The sequence below is a fragment of the Vidua macroura genome, chromosome 3, assembly GCF_024509145.1.
Source record: "Vidua macroura isolate BioBank_ID:100142 chromosome 3, ASM2450914v1, whole genome shotgun sequence".
NCBI classification, from domain to species: domain Eukaryota; kingdom Metazoa; phylum Chordata; class Aves; order Passeriformes; family Viduidae; genus Vidua; species Vidua macroura.
This window is the reverse complement of record NC_071573.1, coordinates 68963815-68991563: the sequence shown is the minus strand read 5'-3', so window position 1 is coordinate 68991563 and position 27749 is coordinate 68963815. Positions and strand designations below refer to the sequence as shown.

The 27749-nt window shown below is 44.7% G+C and overlaps 1 protein-coding gene across 6 annotated transcripts; it reads right to left on the bottom strand.

Annotated features, from left to right (window-relative positions):
• TRAF3IP2 (TRAF3 interacting protein 2) lies at positions 1-26888 on the bottom strand. 6 transcript variants are annotated; one of them, XM_053974116.1, is made up of 10 exons: positions 26795-26888; positions 19363-19447; positions 18361-19122; positions 15141-15330; positions 12720-12895; positions 11228-11316; positions 9464-9532; positions 7024-7140; positions 5830-5904; positions 1-610 (listed from the first exon to the last, which is right to left on the bottom strand). In XM_053974116.1, the coding sequence occupies exons 2-10, from the start codon at positions 19376-19378 to the stop codon at positions 464-466; spliced, it is 1641 nt and encodes a 546-aa protein (XP_053830091.1). In that variant the 5' UTR covers positions 19379-19447; positions 26795-26888; the 3' UTR covers positions 1-463. The 6 variants fall into 6 exon arrangements, 5 of the variants coding, with proteins under 5 accessions (XP_053830091.1, XP_053830092.1, XP_053830093.1 ...); XM_053974117.1 differs by lacking the exon at positions 7024-7140; XR_008436431.1 differs by lacking the exon at positions 1-610 and having other exon boundaries at positions 9469-9532.
• Positions 26889-27749: the final 861 nt, after the last annotated feature.

Genomic DNA, 27749 nt, shown 5'->3' with positions numbered 1-27749 from the left:
TAAGATTGCCTTACAAAAGGCAAATATATTTAATAGTGTATATTATATATACAAATTGATGGTTCAATAATGCTATACAAAGCAGGAATATCTTTAAAGAAACCCTGAGCAAAAAGGAGGATGTAATTTTTATTTTACACTTATTGCAACATTTTTTCTGGTATTTGTTTGCTAAAATGACTAATAAAAGGAATATGTTGAAACCAGATGTTAAAATAAAAGTGGGCATTCTTTCAATTTCCAGCATTTAGAACTCTAGAGAAGAGAGTTCTGCTCCATCAGCTTTGGAAATAGATGTTTAACAAGGTAGAGAACAAGCTGAGCCTGAGTAACTCAAGACAACCAATTCCTTTAGCAGAAAGAGTGTCTTCTGTCATCAAAAAGAGCCATCTGGAAGAGTGCTGGCTCCCTGCCAGGAACAACCCTTTAACAACCACTCGTCATGTGCTTTAAGTTATAACGTTCATAGCGGCACAACCTGGAGTGTTGGTAAAGGTCCTATTGGAGGAGCAACGTATTCCTCCTCCCGCAGTAACCGCAAAAGGATGTTCTTCTTATTCTTTGGCCAGTTATAAATGTGAGTGTTCTGCAGCCAGGTAGGCACGTGTTCCTGAAAAAAACAAGGAAAAGAAAAGCTAAATCCCATAAATCCTTCTGAATCTTTACCAGAATCTTTCAGATTCCGTCACACCCTGCCAAGGAAGATTTAATTCTGTCTGTTCTAGGCACTTCCTGTAACAACAAGAAATGTTAATTTGGCTTCAGAATTGTATTTGGGTTCCTAAATAAATGAACTTTGTGTGATCTCACAGCTTGCCTGTCTCCCTTCTGCCATCACATTAGCTAATTTTGCCATGTTTCAAAGGAAGTCTGATATCAATGACAAGCATTGAAAAGCTTGTGAAAATAAATGGGGAGGGGAGGGCAAAGGAGAGGAGAGGAGAGGAGAGGAGAGGAGAGAGGAGAGGAGAGGAGAGGAGAGGAGAGGAGAGGAGAGGAGAGGAGAGGAGAGGAGAGGAGAGGAGAGGAGAGGAGAGGAGAGGAGAGGAGAGGAGAGGAGAGGAGAGGAGAGGAGAGGAGAGGAGAGGAGAGGAGAGGAGAGGAGAGGAGAGGAGAGGAGAGGAGAGGAGAGGAGAGGAGAGGAGAGGAGAGGAGAGGAGAGGAGAGGAGAGGAGAGGAGAGGAGAGGAGAGGAGAGGAGAGGAGAGGAGAGGAGAGGAGAGGAGAGGAGAGGAGAGGAGAGGAGAGGAGAGGAGAGGAGAGGAGAGGAGAGGAGAGGAGAGGAGATGAGAGGAGAGAAGAGAAGAGAAGAGAAGAGAAAGAGAAGAGAAGAGAAGAGAAGAGAAGAGAAGAGAAGAGAAGAGAAGAGAAGAGAAGAGAAGAGAAGAGAAGAGAAAGAGAAGAGAAGAGAAGAGAAGAGAAGAGAAGAGAAGAGAAGAGAAGAGAAGAGAAGAGAAGAGAAGAGAAGAGGATTTCAGTGCCCCTGGCAGGGAAAGGCTGCCACCTTAGTAGCTGCTAAAGGATCCATTCAGCACGTTCAACATTGGGATGAGGATCAACAGGGAAAGACTGGGACCCCACAGGAACATTTCACATGCTAGTAGCCCTCTCCCCCTGCCCTTGCACCCTTCTTTGCCAAGCATGGTGTGCTCTGAGCAGAAGGCTGAGGCTGATGCTGAGCTTGTGGAGAGACTAATGCATCTCCAGATTAGCAGTCAAACCTCCACCAATTCCTGCATCCTGGAAAAGGTGCAGTCCTTCATAGGGGTTGGCTAATGTCCATTAACATAATGAAGCTGGGACCACCATGGCACTGGACGTGACAGCCGGCTGATAGAGACGAGCCTGCTCAAACCTCATATTCCCATGTTCCCACAGCCTTGGGACAGCCTGGATATGTAGGGGTGTACAGCTATTATAATACTACTAATTAACAGAGGGACAGATCCTTGACCAAAACCAATTCATGGTCACCATGAGACAGAGATTTGTTTTGGAATTGGAGACACCAGAACCTAGCCAAAATGAGACATCAAGTAAGCAACATGAGGAGCCAGGACATCCAGCACTTGGTCCCTGGACCTCTTATTTAGCAGTGTTTTCCCAAGATAGCCCCTGTTAGGAGCAGCACAGTTCCTGTCAAGCTAGTGGAGCTAGCTCCAAGAGGACAGAGCAAAAAGCTGCTGGCACGCACATCTCTGGCACCTTGCCAGGGAATGCCCTGGCATGGGCTGCACATGTCCTGCTGCCAGCAAACAGCCTAGCTGCAGTCCAAACCTTTCTTTCCCATGATCATGCTTCTCAAATTGGCTGTCTTTTCTTGGCCTGTACAGCTGTAGGAACAAGGCTGCATCACTTTCCCTGCTCAGGGAGCAGTTTGTGTTAACTGATGCAATCACTCTGTTAGAGCTACAGGATTTACGTATAGGAAGAAGGAAGCAAGTCACACAGGCACCTACAGACTCATTAGTATGAACTCACCTAGGCTTTTGAACAAGCAGCTTTGTGATTGGCAGAGGTATCTATCAAACCTGACCTTCCTCTTTCTCCAGTGGCTGAGAAAGGATAAGCTTTGGTCAATGGTCTCCCTGAAGTGGAGGTTGTTCTTCAAGATAGACATCTCACGGCACAGGGGTAAGATCCCACAGCATTCCCTTTGGTAGGAGCAAAAATAAGCTTCTTGCCTCCACCTGCTAAGTCTTTTTATTTTGGCATAGGAACAGATTTTAATATTTTTGAATTTAATTCCTTTAACAAAGCTCTTTGGAATTGGCCAAGAGACTCAAATGTTACTGGGAGAAAGAAAGATAACTATGTTTGCATGCACATGCATACCATTGTTACATGGAATTTGTTTCTTTACTAAATCTTGTTAAGAGCTATAGAAGGAAATGCAATTAAATGTGGCAGGGTTTTACCAAATGAGCTCTTTCTCTGCCTTTGATAAGAAACTACATTTTTTGGACAAAGGAAATACAGTAGATATAGTCAGTCTAGACTGCAGAAATGCATTTGCTAGAGGTCCACATGGGTAACTTATTAGTTAAGATGGAAATTAGTGTGAGAAATGTGTAGTAGGTAAGAAATCAGCAAGTGAGGATATAATGAGAGAGGCACTATACATCCAGAGACAAGCTCTGTGCCTTGCTTCCAAAACTGCTCGTGCAGTTTAGTTTAATACCCTCCAAAATGAAGTCAGTGCAAAAAGCTCTTGGACATGAATCAGCTCTGGCAATAGTTTTAATTTGAGGGAGGTGTGGAGGGGTAAAGGGTAGCTATAGCTGCTATTTTTATCCAGAGTGAGAAAGGGGCGTTTCCTTGCCACGCAACAGCATCTGTCATTGCAGGTGGGAGTAATGGGAAAATGGTTACTGTCCTTTACATTTTTAAAATTTGGCTGTGTATCTGTGAACTGAGAGGAAAATTCTCCCTATGCCATAGGGAGAGTATCTGATAACTCCGCAGTTCAAACTGGTAGGAAGAGGGCAGAGTGTACTGGTGCAAAGGACAGGACTGTTCAGGGCTGACAGCAGAGCATGGTTTGGCATCTCCTGCCTTCCCTGGCACCAGCCCTGTTCATCTCACCCCTTGACTGTTTCCAGAGGAAGCCTCTAGCATGGGGCAATCTTGGCTTAACACTTTGGTCATCAGATAGCCAGATGAGGAGGACACATTTCTGTGGACTGTTGTGATGCAAACCTTGAACCAGCAAGACCCATGTTTCCTTTAGTAGTGTACAATTTGGAAGCTGGAAATGCCAGTTCCACCTTAACTGTGTGTTGTGCTTTCCTCGCCTCATTATTCAATTTCCTAATGAACACTCCTTGGATCACACAGATCTCTTCCTGTTGGAGGTCGACTAATTTTCACATACCAGCAGTGCCTTATGATGTGCTGTATATGAGATTAACTCATCTAATGGCCCCATCCCCAGATGAAACCTCCAAATCTTCATTTTCTGCTTTTTTTCCACTGCCAGCTATGCTAATACTTGAATGTATAAAGGACAGTATAAAAAAGACAAAATTGAAGTAATTTGCCTGCCAACATCATCCAATTGTACATATACTTGGCAGTTTTTCAGGTACCTCACTTCCTCTGACTGCCTCCAGACTTCATTAGTGCAACTTGTTCAGGCTCTGGTGCTCTCCTTCCACCCATGATATCCTCAGTTACATTATCATTAAGCAGCTAGATGAAGGTAGGTGATGTACCAAAGGATTATGTGGAGAAAGAGACTAAAGCTTAACAGCAGTAGAAAATGCTGAGCTGCATAATTTAATGAGAAAAGCACCTCTCAAAAAAATGAAGGGTTATGTGGACTACAGAGGATGGGCAGGAAGGATTCCTGGAGCCTGATGCCTTGATAGAGACAGATGGATAAACCAACCCTGGAAATTCCTTACAGACCACTGTCTGAGAGAACTGCTGCTATACATTAAATAAATTTCTGATAAATAAAGTTGAGCCCAAATAACTTACTGTTCTGTCTCAGAGCCCCAAGACAGCTATAGTGCCTCCTGGGACACTTTTCTCTGCAACCCTTAAGGTGCCACGTGGCTTTAGACTGTGTGGTCTGTTCACATGGTGGGCACTCAAGTAGCCCCAAGGTTAGGAGCCCTTTTCCCCCATCAAAAATTGACTGAAAATGCTGACTGCTTTCCTGCCTTTGGCCTGCCCAATTCCCACCATTGCTGTCTTCCAGGTACTTAGTTAAGGTAAGTAGCAGACTGAGATCATTCACGAAGGGATCTGAATGACATGAAATACCAGAGGTACTGTTCAACCCACAGGACCTCACACATTTTACAAACTCAGGGACATATTTTCAAATTTCTGATGTTAAATTAAATTAATAATTCATTTATTAAATAAATTTATATTAAATTATATTATATTTAAATAAATGAAGTTCTTTATTAAATAAAGAACTTCATTACACTAAAATCCGTAAATGCAGTGGGACTGCACAGCCCTATAACCATTGACAACATTATTTAAATTTTGACTCGTGTTCCAAAATTTGGGCATCCAAAGAAATATAAAGAATTTTTCCATACTTTTCTAAAATGCAGCTGTACCTAGGGGCAACATGATAGCTACCCAACAGCGCACAAAGCATTTAGTTATGCAAAGTGAACATGAATACAATGCAGGAGATTGAGAAAGCTATAACTGAAGACTTAATATTTTTGTCTTTGTAAAAATCCAAGAGATCTTCTCAGTGAGGTAAAAGAGATGGAAATCTGTTGCATTACTTATTTCTTATTCTCAAATGAATCTTCAAAACAAGTAAGGAGGGCAGATGAAATGGCAAGTCCTAAAAAATCTTTGTTTGCCTTTGATGGGCTAGTCAAAGTTCATGAAACAGCCTAGTACTTTAGTATTTATTATACTCTTTATTCTTATATTCTCAATACACCCTCTTCCAGATCCTTTCTTCAGTCATAAATCCTGCCCATCTCACTCATCAGCATTGCATTTGGACAAAATTATAAAAGGGTTAATATAAAAAGCATGCTTCCTGAATAGATTGCCCCTCTCCATTTAAGTTCTTTCAGTGCTCAAGGCAAATTGAGTTTTAGTTGTACATTCATCATCAGAAATACATTTATACGCTGATTTATATTGTGGATGAAATGTTTTTTATTTGCATGTACATAACATAGGAACTTTGGAATACATAAAACTATAAGCTTTGGAATATTACTTAGGCTGTTAAGAACCAAGAAATTGAGTGTTTGAGTTTTAAGATTCCATCTGCTGCACTGTGATCAAAATAATATGCACTTAATCATGTGGAAAGAATATAAGCATGCTTGTATGTTACCTTTTTGGCATTTGGGAAAAGCACAGGGATGAATCTGAAGTTCATACTTCCTTGCTGTATAAACTCAATCTGCATCTAGAATAGAACAAAAAGCCAATTTTATTGTAATGACATGACAATTTTTCTCTGCATGCGTCTGAACCCTATGTATAAAAACATTCCTTGTTTACTTAAACTGCTTTTCTGTTAAATGAGTTGATCTATTCCTGGTGGACTCAGTGTTGTTTGGTTTGGCCACTTAATCTAATTCTTCATTGCTACAGAAAGGATACAGGAAAGATCTGTCAACATTTGTTGAACATTTAGTTTCAGGGTGTGAAATAATTGTGGGTTTAGCTGCAGGTGCAATCCCATGAAATCCATCTCGATCTGGTGAAGCCTGACTTGACTAACACCCACCCCTGTTTGGCCTACAAAGGGTGAAAGATTTCAGCCAGAGGCCATGTCCATGTCTGAGCCAGGGCTCAGCCTGTTCCCCATGGCCCTGGACACAGGCATCCCAGGGGTGGTATGGACAGCAAAGTACTGCTGAGAGCTCATCCGCTAGTGACAGCTTCTGAGAAACCCAACTGCATATTCCAGCTGGGGGATCAGATGGGTTACAGGCTGAGAAAGGCAGCTAACTGCAAACCAAGGGAGAAAGGATCAGCTTCATGGCTCTATGGGCTCTTCTGGGCTAAATGTGTGTCCTGTGACAGGCTGTGGAGATGGGTGTCTGGTCCTCTGGCACCTCTGTGCACTCCCCAGGAGCCTCACATTGCATCTCTGGCCTTTGCTTTGCAATTCCATCCTTCAGTCAGCTCTACCACTGCGTTAGAAAAGACCTCAGTTCCAGGATGGCTGAAGCAACAGGGGCTGGTTTAGAGGGAGGAAGGTCAGGCACTGTTAGATAAGATTGTGCTCAGTGCTATACTAGGGCTCAAGAAGGTGAAGGAAGGGAAAAAAATTGAACAATAAAGAATATGAAGAAATAAGATGAGCATGTTTAATAGGATTTTTCTTCCTTGAACCTCTTAGCAGATGTTAATGAGCATACGGAGCTGATGAGAGGAAGGATTAATGAATTCCAAAGAGGGGTGTTTAACTATGGGGATTAGAGAAAACAAAGCAAAGAACCTGCCATTTGGAGACAGATTTGTCTTTTGAGAAGAAGAGACAGTCTTTGTAAAACAGCAAATGCATGTCCTTGCTTACCATCCTGTGGATGTATTTAGTATGTAAGCCGTGTTCATCCCTGTCCAGCTGGGATTCAGCCCCTTCCACATCCTGTTTGTATTTTGGACTGATTGCTATGATTATCATCACTGTCTTCTGTTAGGGAGAAAAGCACTTTCATGAAATTGAGAAACGCAGCGTGTTTGGTAGAGGCAGATCGGAAATCTGCCAGTTTGTGTTTTAAGTGATCTTTGTGTTCCTGGCAAACACAAGAGGATCTCATTCATTCTGGCAGGAAATACAGGAGAACTCATACACTCATTCTCCTCGTTATTTCTCAACATCTCAATATAGAAAATCGAAATGTCAAGAGATGTATTAGCAGCTACTAGTTGACACTTGGAATCCCTGTCATAAAAAGCTACTTTTTATCAGTGTAGAGTGTCTATGTGCATACATGGAAAACTTTTGTCTTTAAATTCAGACCCAAATGTTTTCCAACAGCTTATGTAGAAGTGCATCTCTTTAGTCATCTATGGCTTTTTATACAAAAAGGAACTAAAGACAGCAGTGTGTGGAAGCTACTTCTAGGGCTCTCAGTGGCAGAAATTATGTCTTTTTTTGCCGACCTTACTGGCAAAGTGTGCAGAGAGGCTGCTGTGCAGAGAGGGGGGCTGTTGTGGATGGCCTGGGCAGCTTTAGGGGCTCTGTCATGATGGGCTGAAGGCAATGCTCCTTCACCTTGCAAGGACAGCCCCGATCCTGCCTCTGACCTGTTTAATCCCAGCCCCACACTGAGCTCAGGTTTCCAGAGGGGGGCCATCCTTTATATCTGGGAAACATCTCTCCGCCTTAATGGCAGGCCAGTTGAAATGCAGCAGATGAAAGCTTCCTACTTGTGTTTACCTGGGGCCTGCCTTTCATCCCTGGCACATGAAGCCTGTGAAAGGCTTCCAAATCTTACAGTCTGCCTGGCACATAATTAACTCTTTCCTTCTGTGCTGTATCAAGAGAATATGCCCCACCACAGGGTCAAATACAGTAAGGAGCCATTATCCCTTTCACTGACTCAACATACTCTTGAATTACTTTTGCTTGTGATTGACATGTGTGTAAGCACTTACAGATGTTGAGGGTTTGCAAGAGACATGCCCAGTTGCACACTTTCCTCTGCTTGTGTCCAAGCAGTCCCGTCCTCCACACACACATAAGGGTTTTCAAGTTAGTAACTGCCTCTACAGTCAGTGAGGGAAACCAAACTTTTCTGGGGTGGGTAGTCAGAAAAAGATCCTCAGGTGGAGGCAGGAGATTGTTCTCAGCACATACTGGTTTCTCCTACTGACTCTGCACAAGTCCCAGAGGAGATCTGCCAGCTTGTATTTTAAGTGACAATGATGTTTTTGGCAAAAGTAAAGTCACCTGTCTTCTGGTTTCATTACCTACATTACACACAGTGAGCCCAAGCCTAATTTGTCCTGATGCAAGCCCCAGTAGGCATGACTGCATTTCCATGACAGAGGTCCCAGGCTGGCTCTCCATGGAGTTGTATCCTGCCTGCATGGACACCTTCAGGAAACCTGCGTAGGGCCCACATGGGCACCTTCAGGAAACCTGTGTAGGGCTGGCTCAGATGGTTGAGCTTCCTTGCTCAGGTGGAGGAGAGTTCACCACTTCTGTCATCCTGTTCCTGAACCATGGAGATCAGGCCAGAGTGAGTCAGAGACCCAGTGGCCACTCAGCAAGGCAAGAATCCAAGGAAGGCAGCCCATGATGGCTCCTGTCCAGTGGCAGAATCGCCAGTTTGCACCCAGCTGTGCTGGTACAGTCCGACCACTTGGCTTGATCCTAAGGGAGATGTGCCCTCACCGCTCAGGGGAACTTCAGAGGAAGTTGCTGCTGCAGGGGACAGCACTGGCAGCAAGATAAATCTCTGTTTTACTGCTTAGATAGATACAAAGTGATGAGAGCAAATCTATATATCAACCAAGAGAACACCAATTTCCAGTTTAAATGTAGGATGGTTTATCCAGAAGAACCCTTTAGATATCAGTATTTTAGGTATCAGTGTAAAAGCTTCAGGTGAGAAGGAGGAACATTAACCATGACTGTGCAGCCTGGGATGAAATATAGATATCATTGTAATGAAGCACAGCTAAACACCACTATTTAAAAAGGGGATGGAAGAATAACTTTTCCAATAGCAGCTTCAGGATGGATGTAACAGGCAGCATTAGAATTTTGCAAGAATGCCAGGATTAACACTTCATTTCTTAAAGAAAGAGCTCTGGGACCATCAGATACAAATGTGAGTGAGATTTGCTTACATGCTCTCTGCAATGCCTCTGCCATTTCTACAGTGGCAGGGAAGACAACAGTAGGGTCTTGCATTTTCATTCTGTCCCTGATGTGTATTAAAATAATTCAACCATTTTCCTCAGGTCACCTCTGCTATAAACAAGGTTAAATTGCCCTTACATACATCACCTAGGTAGCGCTCCATCCACTTAATGATGTCAATACCTCGTACCGTGTCCTCAAAGATATCAATCTGCAAGAGAATGAAAGTCCGTGGTGAGCATCCCTTCACCTTTCCTCCCTGTTTTATGGCACTGATAGAGCACCTACTCCTTTCTTTGTTTATGACAAGCATTCCCTTAGGAAAAAAACGTGTACATCCACTTCTCCCCTTTCCGTGCAGTCCGGAGTCAAGCTGGATAGGCAGCAGGCAGAGAGGGCTGCTGCAGGCACCTCTTGGGCTCCCACTCAGCTGGCCCTTTGACTGGCTGCCCTGCCAGTCCCCAGCTCCCACACAATTTTTACTGCCCACCTTCTCCATCTGTATAGCTGCAAATGCCTGCTATTTTCTGACTGCGAGGGTATACTGAGTGTGAAGCTTTAGCTTCATATTGAACTAAATATTCAGGGTGTGTGGTGGGAAGTCAGCCAGGTCACTGATAACTGGGTGCAGTCACCCAGAGTTCAATAACAGCAGAGCAATGGAGGATTTCATAGGACTGAATATGACCAACACTGCTTACTTCTCTGCATGCCCAGTACATCCAGAAACTAGCAATCAGTGACTGTGACCAATGGAGAAGTATGAACTTCTCCAAGTTTTCGAGATAAGGGTCATGATCTGCTCTCAAGTCTTTCTTTTTCCCTTTCGGAATGCAGACAGCCCACTTGTTTCCCAGCTTTGGGGCCATTTTGCTGTATTTATTATTTCCGCAACAGGCTCCAAGAGTTGCATGTCCAGCAAAGGTGCTATTAATGAGGCTTCTACTCTGTAAAGCTATGGTGCCCAAAAGCTTTCTTATGAATTGGTCATAGTACAGAACTGCTGGGGAGAAGTATAATTGCAGCCTCTGTAAAAAAATCTTTGATTCATGAAAATAAATAAGCATGCGCAAAGCTCCCCACTGAGTCTCATTCCGTTTAATGATAGCCACTTGCTTAAATGCTTTCCTGAATTGGAGCCAAAGAGTGAAGGTTGAAGGGTCAGATAGCATATGCTCTTGAAATAAGAAAATATGAATCAAGATTTTGATAAACACTGAATCCTAGAGCCTCTGTGGGCCTCTAAGATGAACCAAACTCATGAGAAATTCAGTAAAAAACTGAATGGCTTATGGGATTAGAGAGTACTACACAGCACAGACCTTTTCAGGCCAATGATTTTTAGAATCCCTTTTGAAAGTATAACAAAGCAAAATCACTTTTAAAGGGATAACAAAGCAAATTAAACCATGAGATAGGCTGTTTCATTAAGCTGTGTGAATTTTAGAATCTACTTTTAGATCTTTTTTAGCAGAAAGTTACTCACATCTGAAGAATCAATGATGTAATAGCATTGGAGAAAATAAAAGGTAGGATGGGAAGAACATAAAATTGACCTTTTGTAATACTGATATTACAGCTCAAATATGAGGCAATATTAATGGAATAGCTCACAAAACCTCATACTATTGCCCATCTGGTGTCACTAAGTGAAATTTTCCAGGATCATTATTAAAGCATACTTCAAACACAAAATTCAGTTAAAAGAAGAATAAACAAAGAGGCAGATCATTTAAGTTACAGCTTGCAAAACCAGGGCTAGTTCATTCTATTTGTATCTTCTTTAGCCTACAAAATGTGATGACAACCAGAAAAAAATTTAAATGGACAGTGCATTTTCTCTGCTATTTAAAAAAAAAGCCTCTTCCCTGGCTGAAAGTAATATTTTTCCGGAAGGAATACTTACAGCAGTTTGAAATCCGTTTACAGACAGGAAGTTCACAAATTTCATAACCTCCACTGCCGTATCCACTGAGTAGGTTATAAAGACCTTGCCTGGGAGAGAGAGTCTGTATGAATATGTAACACATTTAAATACACCTGTCACAGCCCTCCTTTAAATACGCCATTCAGAGGGCAAGAATGTCACAGCCCTCCTTCTCCACCACACTGCAGGTTCTGCCCACTTAGGTCTCTTTGGATTGTTTACGGAATGGATGTGGGGTAGTGCAGTGGCTCAGTGTTGAAACCAACCCCCTGTACAAAACCCTGCTCTAGATTTGAGCTCCTTCTGCTTTACTGGCAAGCTGCAGAAGGTAAATTCCTCTGCTGCTCCCCCTGCCCTGTGGCCAGAGCTGCTTTTACCCAGCACTTGGGCATACCTGAGCCTGGGCTCTCACCCACAGCTTGAGTTACCTGCACTGGCTGCAGCCAGCACAGCTTTCCCCAGACACACTGACAGGACAGAGCTGAAAGGGCACTTATGCATGTCATATTGCCTCTCCTTGGAGCAACATTAACACCCTGTGCAGGCAGGATGCATGGCTGGTGACAGCAATGTCCTTGCCCTTGTGGGAGGGGTGTTCATGGCTTTGCATCAGGGTAAAGCAGCTGGCTGATCTAATCCAGCTGTGCATGTACCACAGATAACCCTGTTTTACCCAGTAATTCCTCCATCTAGGACACACTAACTGATAAAATAGGGTCTATCCAAGAGTGGTATCTGGCATCATACCTCACTCCTACAGGCCAGAGAGGTGTGACTCTCTGAATTTGAAAGGTGATACGTAGAATGAAGAATAAAGGAAAAATCAAAACCTCAGGAGAGCTGTGGAGGGTTCTTAGCAATGGTACCTCTCCCCTACTAGTCAGATTGGCATTCAGAAAGAAACTATTCTTCTGAAACCTGACTTTCCCCTACGAGTTGGAGGGTGAATGCATCTGTGGCGTTGGTGGCAATAGAAGCATGTCAGGCAGAGTCTGTCCTGCCCTCCGCATGTCCCAGAGTCCTCTCCAAACTCACCAGTTCAGGGAGAAACTGAGGTCAAGGCTCAGCGTATCTGTCTGGTTTGGGACAGACAGAAACACTTTATCCCTCAGGCTTTGTTTGTTTTTAGTCTTTTACTGTAAACTCCAGCCCCTCCTGCCTCAAAGGGACATCCTGTTTCAAGGAGTCATGAAAACAATCCAAACAGTATTTACTTTTTGTAAACAAAATAACAAGCAATTAATGACCATTATGTTTTCAGGATTCAAGGGGGTAATTCCATCCCACCAAACATAGACACTCACACCCAACACATGTGGTGACACTTGGTATTTTCTTTTCTTGTTGTCTTTGTCTTAATGTCATTTCCCCCTGCCTTCTCCTCTCCCTCCACCATTCTGGAGCTCTCCCATCTAAAGCTGTTAGGCTGTGCTGTAAAATCTTGCACAGAACAAATTTGCTAACCACTTACGCAACTCCTCCGGCAGATTGCTGGTTCTCAGAGTTCCCCTGGCTGCAGGGTTACTGAGAGGTCTCGGGACAGCAGCTGGAGATGGAAAATTGTCAGAAGGACAACCACATGCTTCATCTGGTCCACATGGCTTGGGGGGCAGCTGACCATTAGGTAGCTGGTTGTATAGCTGGTTTCTACAAAGAAAAGCAATGGAGGATTTAGAAAATACTTATTTTTAGGCAGAATTCAGAATTTCTTCTCCTTTTAATAACACACTAAGAACTTTATCTACATACTAGCTGTGAAATGTTCTTGCAGAAATGCTTGGCTTAGCACATCTGCTTAGTTATTACAGTGTCTTTGGAACGGATACCTTGGTGACAGGCTACCACAAGAAGCAGTTTATCGGAGAAACATTAATCACAGGAAGTAAGTCACACCATAGCTGAAAGTTGTTCAGTTTGCAATTAGCAGAAGCAAAGGCTGTTTCTGAATGAGAAATAACGGCATGTCGTGGATACTGTTATGCACGTACAGCAGCAGGGTGGCCCTTGGGTAACCTCTTCCATTATCTAAAGTTAAGAACACTTCATGGCAGCTCAGATGCTCTCACGATGTCCTGTGCAGCGCAAGAGGCTCAGAGAAAGGTGGAAATTGGGAAAATGGGTCTAAAGGGCACTCCAACTCCAGCTCCAGCTCTGGAGTGCCTCCAGTCTTGCACAAACCCAGTGTTTTGCCAAAGGGAACAAAGTTAATTTCTTGACCAGCAATGGCAGTCCCAAACGAGGGTTTTTCATGTCAGGGACTGGCATTCCAGACCTGCAATAACCTTGCTTAATGTCTTCTCCATTGTAGTAAACAGACAGAAAGGGATGATTTTAGGAAGCTTAGCAGTTCTTGTCCTACTACACTTTGGCTTCAGATTTTAAGTCAATGGGAAGGTGAATCTATAGAGATTTTTATGTGAGGTGTGCTTGCAGTCTGCTGGGTTGAATTTGTTAGATCAGTTTTAGGTTTCTCTGAGACCTTTTCCCCACAGAGCCATGATGCTTAGTCAATCAAGACCTCTCTCTTTTTTTTCTTAGCTTTCCTTAAATGAATGATGACAGGCTGGTCGCAGCATGTTTTCTGTTGTCACATTAAGATTTGGTTTATTCATTTCGGTGCAGATGTTTTCTGTTACAAAATACTCTATAGGCAAATATTACCAACATATAACTGCTGTTCCTGGAGTCAGCCTGCAAGCAGCAGCCATGCAGCCGCAGGACAGAGCCCGAGTATCCTGGATCTCTTTTAGCAGAAGAAAGTACTAATAAAAGCAACACATACCTCATCAATGGCCACAAAAACACTACCTGGTGGCTGATTTACAGATCTTCCTGCAACTCCACCTTATCTAACAAATGTGCCAAAACTCAGGAGTCTGGCTTTAAATTTTACTACTGCAAAGGATATCCACTATCCCCCAACATTTTTACATTTTTATACAAACTTTTCAGTGCAGTTCTCTCTGCTGCAGGTACTCCCTGATCTTGCTGTCACTTTTCTGTTACAACCCTTAATTTTTCACAGGCCAGAGTAGAATGATATTTCAACTGTCTGCCCTCTTTTGTCCTGACCATTTTCACAGCTCCCTGCCAAGACCATGTCACATAAGTGGACATTTTCAAGCACAGATGCCTGTAAGTTTAACACCTCTAAAAGTATTGTGGCACTTGAATAAAAAGTCTGATTTCAGATATTCTCAAAACCTGAGGCTTGAATTTGATTTTAGATAGCTGAGTCTGAAGGAACCCCTGCATGAATAAGATTTCCCATCTTCTAATGAGATACTTATAAGAATATAAGGCCTGGTAAATTAATATCTGAAAATCATTCAAAAAGCCCTGGATTAAAAGGGCCAGACATTTTGCTGTGAAAAAACATGGAAAAGGCTGCAAACTGCAATGTAGAGATATATCAGCAACTGATGGGATTTCCTCCCTTTTTCTCTGCACCACAGAAGAGGTATGAAGGAAATCACTGGAAGCCAGTGATTGAGCTGTCCGAGGCTGGTACAGTGTAAAGCTGAAGACCCCAGCAAGACACCAAATTGACCTTTGCCCGTGAGCAGGAGAGCTCTAAGGTTTCAACTGAGATATTTTTCAACCCCTCATCCCTTTAACCTTCAAGCATTTATCTTCCTTAACACATGCATTTCAGTATGTGCTCTAACAACGTATCAGGTATCCAGCTTTGAAGTCCTTTAGGGAAGGGTCAGGCCCCCATTGGGTGTAAAACAGCAAATAAAGAAAACAATGCAGCATCTCACATGTACTCCTGCAGCCTGGGCATGCTCACAGTACAAGGATTCAGAATTACTGGTTGAAAGCCCACAAAATCAGATCAGAGGAACTTCCACTTCCCACAAACCGCCCCCCCGCCCCCCGGCATACTTACGGGAATCGAGGAGGACCAGGGGAGGAGCACGTCCTCTGGGGTGGTCGATCTCCAGTGCCTTTGGGAGCACGGAGGTTTGAGTAATTTGGGATGACTTGCTGGGCCGGGCGGATAACTCTCATGCAAGGTCCAGGAACAGGAGGAAGTGGTTGCGATGGCTCAGCAAAATGTTGGTAAGGAGCTCTGCCATCTGGGAGGGTGAGAAAATAAAGGCAGCAACTATCATTTCAGCCAACACATTTTTGCCTCAGTTTGTGTTTATTCCTTTCCAGGCATGTCTCAAGAAACTGAGCAGTTTGGAGGCATTTGCAGGTATCTCGCTTTGAAAGAAGCCAGATGAAGGAATGTTTTGGAGTCTAAAGCTTGCTATTTCCCATTCACATACGGCAGGGTTCAGATCCCTGCTCGAGGTTGGGCTGTTGGGACAGCTGACAGTTAAACATTCAGGGCTGCCTTGTCCCTATGCTTACTGTGCCTCAGTGTTTTCTGGTTGGGATTTTTTCTAAAATTTCTTTTTGGCAATGACTTGTGAAAATGAATCATCCCAAAGTTCTCATGAAAGCAGATGCAAAATCCTGGAACAAATCAGTTTGCAACACTAAGGCTAAACAGACTGTGATTATTGTAAATGAAAAGAGGAAAAATAATCGCTTAGTTTGTTACTTCACCCTGTGTGAATTTTCTGTTAAAGTGACATTTTAAGGTCTTGCTGCTGCTCCTGTTGCCATCCGAGAGGCTGCAGGGGAAGCCCAAAGTGATAATTTTGCTCATGTAATTCTGAAAACCTTTACTGTTGCTGGCCACACCATAATACTGATTAAAAACCATTGTACAGTGGAACTGTTGGCATAAACTGAAAGAGAAAGCAATGTAAGCTGTTTGTTTCCCAATTGGGGGAAAAAGGAATTTTTTCTTCTCTCAGTCTTTCTGCTTGCGGTTTTCATTAGGCAGCAGCTCTGCACACTTCCAAGCTGCTGTGCGCAGATCAAAGTCCAGCCTGGCAGGGCTTATTAGCACTGCATGATTATGGTGTTATGAGCTGTCTCTAAAAGCTGCAGTACTCAAATACTCTTTCCCCCCAAAACTGTTTTTTAAAATCCTTTTAGCTATTTTTGGGTCATGCCTTCCTTTCCCTACCAGCCATGAGGAGGACCATCTATCTTTTTTGGTTTTTTTCTTTAAGGGGAGGATAAAGAAAGAAAACAAAGCTTTCATGGAATACTCCAATTCCAGGAGCCAACACTTAAGAAAAAACCCCCTCCAACCAACCCACAGATTCCTGATGAAATTGTGAGTCAGCAACATTGCATTTGTTGAGATTGTTTTAGGAGATTTTCCCACCCCCCTCTTAACCATTTGCAACAGGACAGGGTGAAAGGGACTGGGAGAACCATATTGCAAGTCAATATTGTTTCCTCCTGGATTCTTGACCAGCTCTAGGGAAGGTGGCAGGGATTTGGGACACTTGGTTTGGTTTTAAGGCAAATGTTTCATCAGCTTCCTTTGGATCTGTCTGCTGCTACAGTATATTGGATGCAGCCACAGTTCAAAGCACAGCGTGGCCAGGCGTGTGTGCCCACACACCCCCTACATCCCTGAAAGACAAATATCTGAAATTATGGTCCCCAGGCACACGGCATTGTTGTGAACATTTCTTTTGACTTCAGAAGCAGTTTTGTTGCTGTATCTCAAATAGCAGGTGCCCGAGCCAGCTTAGAGCCTCCAGGCACAGTTGCTATTCCCTAGGGGAGGTGCAGAGCTTTGTTGTGGGTTGCCACTGCCCGACAATTATCTGAGACACAAGGAGCTGTCAGGAGGTGATTTACGCTGTAGCAGGCATGTGAGAAACAGAAGAGTACAGTTGCCAGCATCTTGGTCCTGACCAAATCTGCTCCAGCCATCTGAGTTTATTTTACTCTTTTCGCCCTCTGGATATGGCTGGAATGGTAGTGATTTTTCTGAAGAAAGCCTTTCAGAGTTCCTGCTTTCAAACAAAATGTCCTCATTCAGTAAATGTCCTACTTCTCACGATGCCTGCTTGTGGAGGAGGTAAAAGGAGGTAAATAGTGAGGGGTGTTGTGCAACCAGCTCTTTGTCTGCTTAGAGCTGAACTGAAAGGAGAAGGTAGGAAAGGAAAACCAGAGGACATTTTCCAAATGTTAAGCTGTAGATGTTGTTGAAAGTCCATCTGTAGCCCCCTCCTTTTTACAAAGTTCCAAAATCAGAGCTGGAAACCGAGTTTCTGAAACCCTCCTCTTTCATATACCTAATTACAGTACATAGCTGAAATGACAAAACTCTTTAAACAGATGCAATATAAATGCTGTGGAGTCAAAAAAGGTTTAAAAAAAAAAAGATTTATCAGAACAGGCCTACAGCTTTTTATTACAAAGACAGCCCAAAACAGGTCAGGGTCTCATGAGCCTAATGTAATATAAATTATATTAAAACAATGATATTGCTGTTGAATGTTCAAAGCTCACTTCATAACAGATAAAAATCTCAGAGACTGAAAAGGAATACTAATTAATAGCAGGCTGTAAATTGCACTGTACTCTCCCAGAGCCAGAACACCCATATTGAGGGAGTCACATCAGCGCTCAGCAACACAATCACCAGCAGCTGAGAGGGCTCCATTTTAAGTAATGAGCTCTCATTTCAGCTGACAACAGAAAAAAAAATTAGGAAGATGGATGTCACGCTCTTTTCACATAGAAATAAAACACATGGGTGAGTCTGGTCATAGTGCTGGGAGATACTATTTATGGAGATCAAGGATAGCCTCCCATCCTGATCCTGGCAGGAAATTCTCAACTTTGGGGATCCAAGAGGGAGCAAGGAAATCTACGAAAACAACAGGAATTGAGTCGGTATAGGAGGCTGCCGAATGACTGATGCAAGGAGGAAGGAAATGACTAGAATATGAAATAACAGCAGGGAGAGGCTGTGCATGCTCAGCGTGACCGACAAAGGCTGGTTTCTAAGCAAAATCATTTGCCTGCACTTGATGAGTAACCACGACCTCTTTAACTTCAGAGGTTCAGAGGTTTTGCAGCAGAGAGTCCAGCCACATAACCCAAAAATCTGAAATTGTAAAATGGACTGCAATTAGATGTTTAAAGAGCTTAATAATTGCATGCTGTGCTGGAAACACGCCCTTGGTGAAAGACGGCTGAGATACACCCAGAGAACCTCCTGTGGGGTGAGAGGTGCTACTCACGTGGGCCTTGGGGGGGCTGCTGTGCTGGGCAGCGGTGCCTGAAGCAGCCGTGGGCTTGCGAGGGCGTGTTGGGATGGGGCAAGTGATGGCACATAGGGCACTGCTGATGCTCAGGTCCCAGATATTCTCTGGAGATCAGTGGTCCTGGGAGGTCCTGGGGGTTCAGCACAGACACCAGTGGTAAGGGGGGCTCCAGATGCCTGATGCCCATGACGTCTTGCGACTGGGAGTTGTACCCGGTATCTACAGTTCCCAGCTCTGCCAGGAGTCTGTTTCCTGAGGGTTGCTGTGACTGTGAACTCCCTTGGCTGCTCTCCTCCAGTGAGGACTCCAGTGAGTCCTCAGGAACATCAGACAAGATCTGCTCTGATTTACTGGACTTGTGCCTGGTGTCAGCTGAAAACTGTGATCTTGGCTGCATGCCTGGTTTGTCCATAGTTATAGATTGTGTCTTCGAGGGAAATACTCCTGATATTGATTCACCAGGGGAACAGAAGTGTCCACCTCCATCAGGATCAGAATATTTTGACCACAAGCTGCTGTCAGGCTCCACAGACAGTGCTGAGTGATGATGTGCTGGTGTTCTGCAAAGGCAAGATGGATCAGCCTGAGGTGTTTGAGCAACATGTGAGCTCTGGGCCTCCTCATCCTCCACACCCTCTCCAGAAGGCTGCAAAGCCTTTTCCAAGATATGTTCAGGTAACTGGGACCACGACATGGATTCATCCACTTCGACTGGTATGCTTCGACCCACAAAAGTGCCTGAAAAATTGAGAACAGTAACACTGGAGATGGACAGCCACACAGTCAAATGCCTATCATCCATCATCATTCACTGACTGTGAGCTGGAATACTGAAGGGCAATATGTATTCTTTATACTTTAATGCTTTTTAAAAAGATGGCAGAAAACAGCAAGAAAGGTCTGGCTGACTTTTGGCAAAACAAGAAAGCAGAGGGTTAGCTGGAGTGAAGCTAGTAGAGAGTTATAATTTGGACTAACCTGATACAGAGGCCATTTCCAAGTTTTTTTGTTGAACCGGAAGTGAGTCAGCTGCCTTACTGCAAGGCCAGGATTTTTCAGCAAGCTGGAAAACAAGAAAAAGGAGTTTTGTAAACACGGTACAGTTTCACATGGGCAATAATCCTAAAATAACTCTATCTCAGATGCTGGAAAAGACATAGCAGTTAAAGTTTTGGAAATTGTGTTGCGCAAATCAAATGTTTTCTATGGGATTTCTGAAACTTACCGTTCCTGCTGACACTGGAGAGGGGCAAAAGCAGATGAACTGTCTCTCAGAAGTAATTCTGGCACCTGACAGTAGATCAGACTACTTAGGTCTGGAGGTTTGGTTTAGACACAATCACTTGCAATTATTTTACTACTGACCTTCTAATGCTGATGCATCGGATCTAAACTTTATGACACGCCTAGCTGAGTAATTTCAACTTGAAATCTTGTTTCCAAGTGCTGCCGCTTAATTTATTGTACCATTTCTTCTAGTCTATTATCACACAACTCTCATTCTTTTTAATTGTTGAAAATTAAAAGATAATTTAGAGAGATTAGTTATTGGTTGGATTTTTTTCCTCTTTCCTTCAGAACTGAGTTGGGCCCAAAACAAAATTATCACTTCCTTTTGGGGCTGCTATCCCAGTAAATTTGGTCCAGCCAAGTGACTCCTGATGATGGACACTTCTGCTTCACCCCGAGTCAGGTTGACAGCAGCAGTGATGGGTGAATGCTGAGCATGCGTCAGGAAGTGCAGCCATCTTCATCCTCTTACAGGGTGCAGGCTCAGCTTCCTCCCAGCAAATTCTCTTTTTTACCATGGAATATAGAAAAACCACGCTTGGTGCTCATCATTTCCCTAGCCATTAACCTTATATCACATTGAAGAAGCTAAAATCCCAAGTAGGATTCAGAGGAGAGGGGACTAAGAACTCAAGCAATGGGAATGACAACATAGGGAAAAGAATCTGGCCTGGAAGCCTGGTAGAGAAAGTCAAAATCACAATGTGTTTGAAGAGCTTTTAGAGATCCAAGAGTTTCTCCCAACTTCAGTCACAGTGTTTTGAACAAAAAAGTCAAATGAACAACAAATTTAAATGATCAGTCTATAAAAAAGAGTTGAACAGGATCACAGAGAGGTACAAAGCAGTGTCCCAGCCTTCACCCCGGCTTCCATAGTGATTCTGTAAAAGCAAATGTTGTGCCCCATGTCTACAGGGCAAGGTTGAGGCTTTACATTTTTGCTGATCAGATCAAATGACACGTACTTCCCCCTGAAAGTACCTCTGGCACAGAAAATTCAGGGTGTAACATTTGCTGGGAAGTAGGATATAAACTGTGCTTTGCTGCTGGGCTGCAATGTAAACATTCCTCCTCTATGTAACTTAAACCTCCATCTGTGCAGAAGATTTGCCATATATTCATACATACCCTATGTTATATTAAGCACATCCACAGGGAGAGTTATCCTGGGATAATTACAGTGGGATAATTACGCTGGTAAATTTTCCCATGTAGGCAAGTCCTCAGAGCAGCTATTAGCTGCACCAGCACAGCACACACGCTGCTGCTGCTCCGACAGCTGCAGCCCCTGCACGAGAGAGCTGGGTCTGGTGCCAAACCAGCTCCTGCCATTCCAGCACCCAGGCTGGAATGGCTCACGGTCAGCTTACCACCATCAAGTCTCTCCCTGAGGTTTGCACCCCTTTCTCTCTACACCAGGTCACAAACACCAGCCCAGCTCACTGAGTCCTGGTTTTCCGACTGGCATAGCTGATGTGACGGGAAAGAGAAAACCTCAAGCTCTCGGCACCATGCAGGACCGTGTCAGGAACTTGATGTTGTGCAGGGATGGCAAAGTGTCCTTTGCCTGGAACCTTTGGTCAGATGTCAGTTTAAATGATGACTGCCCTGGGGTGGTGACTCACCAGGGCAGCACAGCACAGTCAGATTTACACCAACCAGGCTGCAAAGCTGCTGAGTGGTCCCCTGACAGAGAAGCACCTGTGAAGGAGAGGTGTCAAATTCCCTGCAAAGCATCTGTCTTCTGCTTACCTCAACAGTTTTGTAAACCTGACCCTTGGATCAGCTGGCCTTGAAGTGCCTGCTCAGGCACGCTTCAACTTGAGGATATCTCTGTATGTTTGGTTGTAAAGTGAATGATGTGCACTCCAGCAGCACAAATCACATTGCAAACTCTTATTTCCCCTCTGAGCATCTCCAGTAAACTGGTTCCTTGTGCAAAATTTACCCTGGTGTTCACAAAGCACAATTTGGCTGAGGACTGGGGTACAGCTCCACCTCTGTAGGACACATGCATTGTCTGATCATCTCTCTGTTCAATATAATCCTGAGCAAACATGCCAACTAGACTTTTCAGAAACAAATTTGCAATGCCTTATACACCAAGATGCTGTTTTGATGGCTTCTGAAGTAGCTGGGTGAAAATACTAGAAAACACTTTGAATTAATATCCTCTATATTTAATAGCCTTTAGTTTAGCACCATGACAAGAAGAAAAGATTTCTGTAGAGAAACCGAGATCTCAATCCAGAGCTCAATGAAGTAAATGGAAATCTCCCTATTAACTTCCGTAGGTTTTGGATTGGGTGTCAGATGGGATTTAAGCCACTAAATTCCTTTGGAGGCTACAACCTCCAAAGTTTTTTGTCTTCTTTTTTTTAGTTCCATTGCTAACATCTGGCTATCTATGAAATTAACTGCATGAATCTAATGAAAGGGAAAACATGGGCAAGAAAAATTCAGGTTTGCTTTCTTGAAGTTTGTTATTTAATGTATTTAGTCTGCCTTTTGGAGAAGGGATATTAGGACTTTATTAAACTGTATTGTAAATCATCAGCCATTAAACTCTTAAAATGTCTTACTTCAGAATATTTCAAAAATGTATTTCCTATTAGTTTAACCTCGGAATGAATAAATGCCTCTTTATCTCCCAAATCAACTTAATATTTAAAAGACAGTCTTATTTCCTTCCTGTGTAACATGACCTTAAAAAATTACTCCAAATAACTGAGTGAAATAATTTGGTCAGACAGAAGAGACAACCAATTCCATCACTTAGGTTTTCACCTGCAAAAAATTCTAGGTTTTTAGATAGGATTTTGCTTAGACCCTGCTGCAGGGTGTAAGCAAAAGCTGAGCTTTGACACCCACGCACAGCCCCTGCTCTCACAGGGTCAAAGTAGGAGGCACCAAGGGGATGAGGGCTTTGGCATCAAAAAAGTAGGAAATGTGACTTTATCCTCCTCCTCCCTCAGTAGCCCTGGCTGGAGAGAGAAGCTGTTACAACAGCAGAACTCTGTAGCGATGGCCCCGGGGATAAATTAACCCCAGGACATGCTGAACATCTTTTGAGCAATGCCGGCAATGGCATGTGGATGGAAATTCCCAAGAGAAATCCCCACACTGCTGAAAATATAACAGATGATTCAAAAATATCCTCCTCCAAAAGCAGTACTTCAGGGTGTTGTTTTTGCTCAGCTGAAGATTCCTAGCTTTTGGAAAAAGACCCAAAAGAGCCCATTATCCCTGTATTTTATGTTGCCTTGTGCTGCTGAGTTTCGTTTTGTTTCCTTTGACTTTTCTAGTTAGCTTATCCTGCAAATACAGTTAGGCATAGGGCAGAAAAATGACCTGCTTGGTCTCCTGTGTTGAAGAACTAGAGGAAAGGAATGCTTCAGCATACTGAAATACCCTGAGAAACCTGTAGCCTGATCCCTTCTCTGGCACAGAGGCTGCTGGAGAGCAGAGATCGTGCCCAACCTCATTTGGAAAGACACTACAACTTCAAGTCAGTTCACGATATTGCCAGAAAACGTCAAGAATTTAATATCCCCCCTGCTCCTCTGACTATTGAGGAGATTACTGATAACCAGCTGGAGCCGTTGCATATATTTCTGCTTGTAATAAAGTGAGGAGGCCTTTCCTAGAGGGACAGAGCCTGGACTGCTCCCAAAAATGTCAAGGGAACTCCTTAAACTACTCTTTTTCCTTCCTCTCCTTATACACCCAGTTCTGCAATGTGCATTAATTCAACAAATAACCTTTAGGGTGTGTGCTCAGTGATTCAAGCTCCTGAGAACAACCCCCCTCCAGCTTCCCTGTGAAGCTTCCCACACCCAGAGAGCTTCTTCCCCTGCCTCTGCCAGGGAGACAGGGGAAGCCATTCAGATCTGCTCACATCCAGCTGCTGTTGGCCATGGCCATTCCTGGAAACCTGCAGGGAGAGCATAAATGAAGGGGAGCAAATTCTTCTGCAGGTCAGTAGAGATGGGCCTGAGCACCCAAGTTTGAAGCAATGGTCAAACTCCCCTAAAAATCCTCCCCTAAAAATACTGACCTCTACTGCAGGTCAGTAGAGATGGGCCTGAGCACCCAAGTTTGAAGCAATGGCCAAAGTCCCCTAAAAATCCTCCCCTAAAAATCCAGGCAACGGGACAAGGGGAAGGGTGTTGCGCTTAGCTCATCTGTGCTGTTTTCTTGTGGCCGATTGCAAAATCCATCAGGTATTTATTTCATCTGTTTTCCAGCAGAAAGACTTGTCAGGATGCGCTGTCCCAAAACACACACACTAACCATCTATCTGCTTTTGATTAGAAACCTTCTGTCATGAAGAAACAGAGAGAGAGAGAGAGAGACTGCAACATGAGCATGGTTCTGGAGAGGGGGAAAATATCTTTGCTCTTTTGATCAAACTTTTATTTGTCTACCTTGTTAAAACAGAAAACATTAGGATGAGAAAGAAACCTCACCTTCCTTGGTGCACAACACACAAGGACAGGGTTTTTTATTCACCAGTCACAGCATTTTTGAAATGGAATGGGTAGAGATTAAGGCAAAGCTGAGATCACAAGGGGTGGGGACAGACAGGTATTTCTTGATTTCCAAATAATTCCTGTGTACTTTGGCTGAATCCCTTCAGCTCCCCGGTGCTGCTGATATCCATCTGCAGGATGGGAGTAAGTGGATGCAGAATCTGCAAGCTGCTGTGAGGATGCACATGCTGAGATCCCAAGGAATGCTGTTGCCATGGGGTGAGATGAGTGTAAGTGTGCAAGAGCACTTGCTCTAAGTGCAGCTTTCTCTACAGAAGCACTAGACACAACTTTCCTCAAAAAAAAACCCAGAGAGAAATCCTTACAGGAGGAGCAAGTGCAAATGTGGGAACTGGTTTGGGTCTACAACTTAAATATGCGCTGCCAAGGAAATCCAAGCTTCAGAGTTTGTCACTTCACTGTGAGAAATTTCGGCTGCTGTCATCACAGATGCTGACCCTCTCCCTTGGGTACCCTCCACAGCAAAGACTAAGGACACGTGTCACATTCCTAGCCTAGACTTTTAGCCCTCTAGGGTAGGTAATGCTTATTTTCATGACTTCTGGAAAAATTAGAAAAAGAATATGGAAACAACATTCCTCTGGCTATATGCTTGCTCTCCCGTATTTTCTGAAGCTATGGCAGGAAAATCTCCATGTGCCAGGAGAACATACTTCAAATCCTGTCTGCACGGCAAACTTCACATTCTCTTTTGCAGCACTAATGCTGCTTCAGTGGACAATCCATAGTGCAAAGGCTAGAGCAGACCTGGTATTTTTTCCCTTTTTAGTGTAGACAGCGATATACATGTTGAAGGAATGCTGGGCAGTAAGTAGTAAGAAACTAGAAGGGTGATACCCTCTAGCAGGATCCAAACAAGCATCTCGGATATAGGCAGCATTCCCTGCCAGTTTTCTAAATTTTGTGAAATATGAAAATGTCTACAATTATCTTCAGTATCCTTAAAAATGTGATTGTTTTCCAGAGACTACTTCCCACCCATTTCTGGTGGCAAAACTCTCACAGGCACTTAAGAACCCCCAGTCTGGGATATGCCAGGGCCCGGGGACATCCAAAACTCCTGTCACAAAACTGGGGCTGACTCAGTGGGGTGGGATGGGGGAATCACTCTGAGAAGCATCAATTTCTTCAGCCTACAGCTTCATGCCTTACACTGAAGACTCTGGCTCCCAAAAAGCCCCTGGTATTTCACAGGGCTGATGTCTCTCCCATCCCTAGCCACTCTCCCTGCTCTGCAGCACAAGGGCTGCAGGGTGCGTGGGTGGCAGGAGGCTGAGGGAAGCCTGCGGGACCTGACGTGTCTCCCTCAGCTGGCGTGAGAACAGCCTCGCTCACTTGCAGTCATGAAACGTGCAGAAATGTGTGTATCTTTCAGACACGTACCCTCTGCCAAACTTCAAAAGCCACTGCTGGGGGTGGGGGGCACTGACAGACACGAACACCATAATTGCACATGCCTTGCTTCCTGCCTTAGGAAAACAGAAAGAAAACTCAACTCCATTGGAAAATAATAAAAAAAAAAATATATACAGCATGCTTCCAGACATCGCCAGCACTATGCAAGGACAAGGCCAGTTTCAGAGGCTGATGGCACTGCAGGCAGCAGAATCATTGGCAGCCACTCACCCACCATGGCCCAGCCACCCGTGCCCCATGCATCCCTGTCTCTGGCATCATCCGCCATGGGTGTCACAGCAACATCTGGTCATGGTGGGGCGCTGATGTGGCCAGTCCAGGCCTTGAACCCACCCAGGTCTTGCAGGGAATGGGAATTTCTGGTCTCAGGGTTGCTGGTGGTGGTTGAGGACCAGTAAGCTCAGATGTGCCAATCTCAGCCCTACAAAACCTGTATCCTGAAACTGGGTGAAATGGGAGCGAGTTTTATATGGGAGCAGGTTTTATATGGCTGATTTTATCCTAATAGAAAAGAAATACTACCACCTTGCTCCCGGCTTGTTTCTGTGCCAAGGCTATAGAGAATGGGGCAAAAAGTGTCTGTGATCCTGTTTTCTTCACACCTTGCAGCCACCTCTCCCTCACCGGGTCTGTGGACTTGTCCTATGCAGCCCCGGGTCAGCTGGAGAAGGAAAGGGAGAAGGAAAGGGAGAAGGAAAGGGAGAAGGAAAGGGAGAAGGAAAGGGAGAAGGAAAGGGAGAGGGAAAGGGAGAGGGAAAGGGAGAGGGCCATCGGCCAACACACCACCTTGAGTCTGCAGAGCCGCGCAGGGCGGGATCGGGATCAGGCCTGGCCGTCACTCATTGCCAGGCAACTACGTAAATAGGCAGGACAACATTTCGACACCAGGCGTGTCTGTCCCCAGTGTTTACCCCAAACCCCTCCTGATTTAAAAAAATTAACAAGAACCAACAAACAAATCAAACTGCAGCGAAATGGCTGAAACATGTTGTAACCATCTGTGAAAGTCAGGCTCTCATGACCCGAGAGAGGCGGGAGAAAGCGAGCGAGGCAGCAATTTGGGGGGGGGAAGCCCCAGCAAGAGCCAGGCGTGGGTCAGCAGCTGACGGCAAACAGGGGCCGAGAGAGGCGGCACCTCTGACACTTCTTACCTTGCGGGCGAGGGAGGTTCGCGCTGGGCTGCCCCAGGAGAGCGAGAGGGCTGCGCGCCTGCTGCGCTCCCCGCCGCGCCCGGAGCTCCTTCCTCAGCCGGCCGGGCGGCTTTCCCTCCTTTTACGACACCCTCCCTGCCTCTCCCAGGTAAGCGGCAGAACTGGCTCTGCAGCAGGAAGTGGAAGAGGCACGCACGGCTCAGCGGCGGCGGGAGAGCCTCTGTGGGGGAGTGACACTTCGAAGCTCACGGCTCCCCGGCAATGCCTGCGTGCGCCTCGCTGCCTCTCCCGTGGGAAGCCGGGCGGCCTCTGCGTGAGCGCCGCGGATAGATAACACGGGGGGAACCCCGGTGTGATTCCTAAACGGTGTGCCTCGTCGGGAAAGCCATCCCTTGCTTTCAGCCCTCGGTCGCTTGCTGTCAGGGCCAAATGTTAAATCAGCTGTGATTCAGACTACTGAAGACAAATCACATGATGCGTGTAAGAACTATATAAAGAACAACAACAAAAAAAAGGATTTCTCGACTGGTTCTTTCTTTTAGGTTAAATTTCTAAACACTTCCAAGTTTCTACACTCTCAAGGAGCAGAAACTCCCTTTTCCTACAAGCTGAAACTTCCGTGTTCTCACAGCTCCTGAAAGCCGAACAGCTCCGGAGATGCCCGGTGAGCTGCCCCAGGAAAGCCGCTCTGGCCGCTTTTATCCCAGCCCACACCACTGTCCTGCCCCCCCACGCAGCGCATCTCCCTGCCGAGAAGCTCTTCCTGATCTCCAGTCTCATTTTCTTAGTTTAACCCTAGAAGGAGGTTCACTTAGCTGCGGCCTGGCACGGCTCCTCATCCTCCAGGTGACCGTAGGCGGCCACCACAGCTGCCTCAATGCCTGGCAGGTCTGCCTGCGCACACAGGGACATCGGAACCATCCCCCAAGCTCCTCGCTCTGGCAGTGCCACCGCT

Excerpts from the sequence above, each read along its gene's own strand:
- TRAF3IP2 (XM_053974116.1), bottom strand. Across the intron at positions 9,533-11,227 it reads TAAACGGATTTCAAACTGCT|ATTGATATCTTTGAGGACAC; the intron begins GTAAGTATTCCT and ends ATTCTCTTGCAG. Across the intron at positions 611-5,829 it reads TTTTCCCAAATGCCAAAAAG|GAACACGTGCCTACCTGGCT; the intron begins GTAACATACAAG and ends TGTTTTTTTCAG.